Raw genomic sequence first — 8,077 nt, forward strand, 5'->3', positions numbered from 1 at the left:
GTCCTGTTCCTAGGACTGCAGGGGCTCACTGATGTCAAACAAGGGCCATATTTGATCCCAGGCATGCAAGCTGTTAGGCACAAATTACAGTTCTTTGCTCAGAAGTCCAAAGCTAAATAGGCACCAGCTCCGCAGCCAGCATTAACAGTGCTGAAAATGCTGTTCATTTGCCTACAGGGATGCCTAACTGGAGCTAAAAGCAATTCCTCACCTTTCATTAGCATCAGATTCTCCCACAATTAAAAAAATAAAGACACACTTGCTTCTGAAGGTCACATGACCACATTAGAAAAGGTGAGTATTTACACAAAATTCTAAAGGGAGACCGCCCTCCCAGAGCCTCCCACATCCACACTGAAACACTAAAGGTAGTAAAAAATGGTAGTCTAGTTTCCCCTTGCCATAGGTTAAAATCTATTTTCATTATGCACAAGCCTTCCAAGTTTTCCCAGTTACACAGGGATCATGTAAGAATCAGAAATGTGAATACCTATTCCTTAGTAAAAATTATGGACACTGTGATCACGTTGGTGAAAAAACTGAATATATAAAAATATACATGGCAGCACAGAATATTGTACATATCTCTACACACACGGAACAGGGTTACTTAAAGAAGGTAGAAGTTGCATTAGTGTGTTTCTTGTTCAAGAAGCTTATTAAAACTATAGCACTCTTTTCCAAGCTGTTGGAATTGTGCTTTTTCAAGATTTTTATAAGCCTCCAAAGCAGACATACTTTATTTCTAAGTATTCATCAATGCCGTATTTTGAACCTTCTCGCCCTAAGCCAGACTCTTTTACCCCACCAAAAGGACACTCCACTGATGAGATTATGCCTTCATTAACACCAACCATTCCAACTTCCATCTGTTCTGCAACTCTCCAGATCTGAGCTGGATCTTGGGAGTAGAAATACCCTGTCATACAAAGAGATACAGGAGTGCAAATCAGGAAGAACAGTTGCAGAAGACTGTGAAAAACAGACTTACTGCCATTAAAAATATCACCCAATAACAAGAAAGCTCATAAAACCACAGAAATACACTTATCTGACAGAGGCATACCTGCTAAACCCACATTGGTTGCATTTGCTATAGCAACAGCTTCTGCTTCAGTGTCAAATCTGTAAATACAGAGAGAAAAAATACAAATGAGGCCTGCAATTCAGGTCTTGACTTACTGACAAGACACAGTCTTACAGAAATAAAAATGTTGAGATGTATTTTTTTCCCCCAAAAGTGTACTTTAAACATTTAACATAGTTCTCACTGAAACAATGGAGGAGAGTCTACCTCTTCTCTTAATTTAACCTGCAGTTAAGCAGTTAAGATTGCCTTTATCCTCTCTAGATAGCGGCAGCTAAAACACTTACTTCATGTGATTAGCCCACCTATGTCCCCAATTACACAAGCACTCCCCACTCTGAGAGATAACTGTATGTTCTTCCATCACATCCAACTGCCCTGCTTAGAGGCAGGGAAGATTTAAGGGGAACAGACAGCTCTAAGTCATCCTCTGTCAGAAAAACTTAGGACCAGCAAATCACATGACAAACTCAAAAGTCCTGTCTCCTATTTCATAACATAAATCATGAAGCTGATGAAGGTTTTGCTGCTATCTACCCTTGCTTAAGTATTGATACACTCTAAAATGAATTTTCAAAAAATTGCAGTGATGCCAAAATGAGGTCAAGAGAGAGAAACAAATGAACTACTTATCCAAAAGTATGTTTTCAGATGTGTACCCCAGTCTTATTACAAGACTTATGTGATATACAAGAATATATTTTTGCAAACTGTCTTTCAAATCTTGTTTATTCAAAATAATCTCTTTTTAACTGTTATTTTTAATCTAGAAAAGTAATAATCTTACTTGATAACTGGTGCTAAAGGGCCAAATGTCTCCTCTTGTGTGCAAAGCATTTTTGTTGTAACATTACTGAGTAATGTTGGCTCAAAGAAATTCTTCCCCAAGCTGTGTCGTTTCCCTCCAGTCACAATAGATGCTCCTTGAGAAACTGCATCCTTAATGTGTTTCTCTACCTGAGGCAGGTGTAACAAAAATCTCAAAGTCAGCATTTAAGAATGAACAATAGTACATTTTCCACTAATGAAATAATACTTTGCAATATGAAAGAGAAACTTCTGAAGAAAGGTTTATACTTTTCAGAGGATCATTTGCAATATCGTCTAATTTCTCTTGAATTTTTTTTTCTGTCAGTCTGACAATTTCAGAGGGATAAATTATGAGTCTCACAGATATGAAAGATTCAGCTTTTCTGTTGAAATTAAAAGACTACATCTAATGTGAGAAAAAGTCTTTGTGGGACTAAAAAATTACATCATATATCAGTGATCAAGCACCAAGAAAACAGAAGCACATGACTGCCATATAAAGAGAAACAGAAAACTTTCAAGATGGTACTGGTAAGAATATTTTCCACCCCTCACATCTACAATTCATCTAAAGACAGCAAAGTAGTAAGAAAACTAATGTAGCAATCTCCACCTAGAATACTGTCCTTGAAATTACAGAAAGGCTCTTAAGTGACTATGTACAGTGCTACCTTATTTGTATATATAGTTGTACACAATACACACACAATACTTGAGTGATGCACAAAGGGAAGGCAAGAAGGAAAGAAATCTAAGTACTGTATTCTCTGTTTCCCAAATAACTGAATATTTTCATATTTTATTATTTTATAAACAGAGAATCTGGCAGCATTCAAGTATAATGGATTCAAACCAAGCCTGCATACAACTGGGACATAATATCTTACGAAGTATGAGTCACAAAATTTAATACTCTTTAACCTCAGAAAGGGTGAAATATTATATAAAATGTGACTTATTAGGATTTAATCAAAATTCCTGGAGTCATAAGTTATCCAAAACACAACACCCAAACCATGAATATAAAGTTTCAAGTGATTACAGCATCCAGAGTTATGGTATTTTTAGCCCCAATGAATTAGTCTGCTTAGCTTTTGCCAAACAGAGGCACTGTTCTTCAAAATAAGTTGTCAATCACAGCGTGTCAGAATTGCAGCATCACCAAATAGCTCTCACAGTGGAGCTGATTTCACTAAATGGTCTTGAGAAGAGCTAGGAATTAATCAGGAGGAATCATTTTCTCCTAAAGGAAGCCCCTCTTTCCCCTAATGGAAATAGGGGAATGATACAGGAACTACCCACATCTGTTCATCTCTATGTATACATGGGCTTGGAGGACAAAACACACTTCCAGCCACACTGCAAATATGTTCTAATAAAACAAGCACGAAAAAAAGTGAAATATAAAGTTACTTTATGGATCATAAAAAGAAAACTAAGAGGTCAAAAAAATCTTTTATTAATACCTTCTCCACTGCTTTTTCATTTATTAGTGGTCCTTGGGTAGTTTTTTCATCAAATCCATTTCCTACATGTAGTTCTTTCTCTATAGCTTTAGCAAACCTTTCCACAAATTCATCGTGAATTCCCTTTTGCACCAGGAAACGGTTTGTGCAAACACAAGTCTGAAAACAAACATGAAAAGGAAAAAACAAGCAGTAGTTTATACTGTATTTAATCTATCCATTAATTAGTTCTGGCCTTCATGGTACAGAGCCAGAATACTACACTGTTGTACTCTGCCTCTTCCCTTATCCCAAGCTGTTACCTAGCTATGCCATTTCTTTCATAACCCATTTCACTTTTAAAATACCACTTCAACAAGCTGTCAGTATGTGTGTGAAATATGTCACACAGCTAAGCTGTTTATGCTGGGAAAATGTTTTGTGAGTGCTGTGGACTCGGATATATGGATCAACGAAGGTCCAGAAGCTGCACAAAATACCTTCTAATTAGACTGCAGAATGCTGGACTGAGCAGCAGGAGCTCAAATCACACTTGGCAGTGTGGGGTCTTTTTTTCTAACTCCTTCATTATTTGAGTTTGATTTCTTCCTGGAAGGTGTTTCTAAGTGCTTTCAAGGGCCTCCTTATTTGTGCTACCCAAAGGGGTAACTGCATCCTGATTTGGTTGCTACGGTATCTCAAAAGGAACAGCTACTTTATCCTTTTCTGCAGCAGCAGAGGTGCCTTTTATGTTAGATTTTGTCCAATCTGAGTCTGATCCCTCAGTGGTCCTTGCCCACTTTTGTTTCCTTTTCTTCTTCCCAAGATTAGATGTTTTCTTCTTGTTATTCAAGCAATGTTTTCCATACCCAATGACCTCTCAATCCCACCGAAAACTTGGTGCTTCTCTAAAGCTGGAGTTCATCACCTTCATGTTCACATGGACAGGTTTATTCCCATAAGGCAGGAACAGTCTCCACACAGCCCTTCTCAGCTGACTGTTCTGGAAACTGATGCTCTGAAAAGTTTTTGGACTCTTAAGTAAAATACATCTGAATAAATGTACACTTGGATCCTGTCTCTCACTTTTTTAAAGCTACTTACAGTGGAAAAATCTAGCCATGAGTGTCTTAACAGACTGAAGCAGGATGGTGTCTTTCATAGCTCTAGTTCTCCAATGAATTCAATGTTAACAAAGCATGTAACAAAATGCCTTATCGTTCTAAAACACTTGCAAGGGGTCCTAGTGAGTATCTCCCTTCTCAGTGATGTTACTGACTGCTGTATATGTTGTGAAAATATATGGTAGAGTGTTGCTATTCAAACTTCCTGATAACTGGCTTGACTGCCCACAGCCGTGTGTGGCTCCAGCATCTTTCTCTTCACAATGAAGTGTTTTATGCTTTCCTCGTACATAAAATAGCTTGTTTACAGCTTAAACTATACATACAGCTCTTCACTTTCTAGGAACAAGGACAAAAAAAGTGACTCTTACCTGCCCCGAGTTTCTATACTTAGAGGCAAGGGCTCCTGCAACAGCACGGTCCACATTGGCACTGTCAAACACTATGAACGGAGCGTGTCCTCCTAGCTCCATGGAAACGCGCTTCACAGTGCCAGCCGCGTGTTTCAGCAGTATCTGTACGCAACAGAGAAGAATCTGTACCTCTGCCAGATGTGAACTGTGGAGTCATGGATGTAAGGCACTGAAAAACTAACTCTGTCAAGGAAACAACCTGCATCTTCTCTACAATGCTATACCATCTCCTATGACAAAAACAAGGACAAATTGCCTTCATTAAAATCTTTCGAGATGAAATTATGATCAAAAACTAATGAAGATAAGGATTTTCATCAACTTACGGTCAGGTGAAGCTTTTATACACTAATACTGTCACTTTTGTCTGCTTGTTCTATTCTTTTTCAGTAATAAAATCTTGGGTAGTCTTACAAAATTTTTACATCTGAAAGAGTTTGGGATTAAGATTTGCCTTGATATCAGATTTTTTTTTCATTCTGCACACAGCCATCCCATGGAATTCTATCATTTTCTAGCCACACTCTTCAGTTTTAGTGATTTCATCATAGATGGTAACAAGATTGCTTATTCACTAAGGTTGACAGCAGAGATTCAAGGGCCTCACTTACTCTAATACTTTCTTTCAACTGCAGGAGCCATTCCTGGATAGTACCTTCGAAGCTCAATTTCAGCATCCTTATTATGAGCATGTTGTCACCATATGATATAGAACATCTTGCACAGAATTGTTCATATTATACTTTAATAAAGGGCAGTTATCAAGAAGGTGCAGACAGACATCCTTCTGTGAAGTACTGATACTAAAAAAAATAGGCAGTATCTCAAGAAGTACACCATGATTTGGATAGTCTGTGTACAGTAGCCAGAAAACAAGGTTCTAATGGCACACACTTTCCCCCTACCTTTCCAGTATAACCACAGTAATAATCTTCAAGGATATTCTGTCCATTTATGTACCTTTCCTGTTGCTGTAGAGCCAGTAAAAGATACTTTGGATACCAACGGATCAGTGCACAGAACTTCCCCTACAGCTGCTGCCTGTTGTCTGGAACAAGGAACAACATTATACACTCCTGCTAGAATTCCAGCCTGGTTTGCAAGCTGCAACAAAAGAAAAACAGAATTTGCATTATCCGTGCATTTTGTATGAGGAATAGTCACTTAATGTTTGTTTATTGTTTTGAAGAAACCAGTCTGTAAGTCATTGGAAGCCAAAAGGGCTCAGCACAACTAGTGACAGATGCCATACTGTCAAGAGAGCAGCTTTTCTCCAGTTTAAGCTGTCTGCTCAAAGCAACCAAATGAAAGATATAAGGATGTAAGGATGTGTAACTAAATGGCTTGATCCTCTTTGAAGCTCTAGACCGTATTAGAGGCAGCTTCCAAAATTTTCACTAAACTAAAACCCCCTGATCAAGTCAGCCAGTTTGCCCTTTCTTCACATATGAAGCTGGCCAGAGTTCCCTTCAAAGCCCATCTGACTCCCCATTTACAGCTTCAGTCCACTGCTAAGATAAAGCTTAGCATGAAAGCTCACCTCCCCAAGAGCTAATGCTGATAAAGGTGTGTCCTCTGCAGGTTTCACTACCACTGTACAGCCAGCTGCCAGAGCTGCACCAACCTTCCGGGTAATCATAGCGCTGGGAAAATTCCACTAGGATGAGAGAAAAAGGTACAATCAAAATTAGGAAAATTTTGCCTCCTGCTTTTGCAGAAGTAACTGACATTTTCTCTTATTATGTGATAACCTAAACAGATCTGTGTATTGTGCTTTGTCCTGAATGAACATTACAAAGAAACACTGCCAACCCAGGAAGAAGCAAATACAAGGTTGAAATGAAAATATTCACGGGTGTTTGCCAGGGCTGGAGGAGCCATAAGGGTCTCAGCCCCATGCTGTGGGCTGAGCTGAAATCCTTCCCGTGATTCAAACAAGTTCAGCTATGCTTACTGGGGTTATAATGGCTGCCACTCCTACTGGCTGCTTCAGCACCAGGATTCGTTTGTCTTTTGCAGCTGCTGGGATAACATCACCATAGATCCGGCGAGCCTCCTCCGCATACCACTCCAGAAACGAGGCAGAATACATAATTTCACCCTCTGCTTCTTTCAGAGGCTTTCCCTTTGATCAAAACAAATTGCAGATACATTAGCGGCAGACTGTAGCAATAAAGGCAAATTCAAGTAATTTTGCAGTTTCTGTTCTTTTCAGAGTAATATATGATCCTTTCCCTATCACATACACTGTGATATCCAGAAAGGATTATATGATTGCAGCAGCAGTAGTTGTGTGACTTCAATATACCATCATTGTCTAGTCAACATTTTGTATGCTGTGCCTAGATTCCTACCTATCCAAGACAGGGAGCAGGAATAGCAAATGTAGCATGTATTTATTTACAAACTCTGCAGTTAGTTGCTATTGCCATTCTGAAGAGGGATGCAAATCATGGCAGAACAGCTACAAGTTTATGCCAGGGACATTTGTTTTGGGAGTATTACTTTGGGCTATCTTCAGGTCTGATCCCGTGGACAGAATGACCATTAGCAGCTGTGACACCACAGAGGAGCTGCTGAAGTATCTTCCAGTCAGGTTTCATCCAGAAGGACACCAGTTTGTGAGCTCCTAGACTACTCTGTGATACAAAGCACACTGTGTGAATCCAACATAAAGACTTATTTAACAGCACTGCAGGTTTTTTTCCCAGTCAATGAAACTGATTAAACATAAACACTTCTGCCATGAGGACCATGGTTTAGGTGGGTGTATACTCTTGCACACCATGGGTCTGGTTTCCAGTGGACTGCCAGGTACTGCTGTCATCAAACCAACGCTCTGCACGTACATCAAGAAGAGGAATGTTTGAAACATCATCCATTGACCTTGGTGTAGGTACGTGCGACCAATATGAGCGCACAATGCACCTGCTAGCTCAACTTTTTAAAGCGATAACAGAAGATACAGCGGCTAACTGGCTGCCAGTCTTACTGTCACTGTTCGCATCCCCGTGTTGGGTTGCCAGGTCCGAGTGCCGCGCAGGGCAGTGCCCGTGCCCGCGGGGGCAGCGGCGGCCGCGTCGCCCTTACTCACATTCTCGGCCGTGATGATCCGCGCCAGCTCGCCCTTGTTCTCCACCATCAGCTCGTACCACCGGCGGAGGCGCGCGCTCCTCTCCTGCGGGCAGAGAAGGTGCC

At 40.1% G+C, this 8,077-nt stretch overlaps 1 protein-coding gene across 1 annotated transcript; it reads right to left on the reverse strand.

The window, feature by feature from the left end:
- Nucleotides 1–647: 647 nt before the first annotated feature.
- Nucleotides 648–8,066, reverse strand: ALDH5A1 (aldehyde dehydrogenase 5 family, member A1; the record flags this gene model as incomplete). The annotated part of the gene is made up of 9 exons (XM_009078526.1): nt 648–919; nt 1,067–1,125; nt 1,875–2,044; nt 3,364–3,522; nt 4,838–4,981; nt 5,840–5,983; nt 6,420–6,536; nt 6,834–7,004; nt 7,974–8,066. Coding segments are annotated over 9 exons (1,263 nt in total), but the record flags the coding sequence as incomplete, so codon positions are not given.
- Between the last annotated feature and the right edge of the window lie 11 nt (nt 8,067–8,077).

Source organism: Acanthisitta chloris, unplaced genomic scaffold (assembly GCF_000695815.1).
Source record: "Acanthisitta chloris isolate BGI_N310 unplaced genomic scaffold, ASM69581v1 scaffold10850, whole genome shotgun sequence".
NCBI lineage: Eukaryota > Metazoa > Chordata > Aves > Passeriformes > Acanthisittidae > Acanthisitta > Acanthisitta chloris.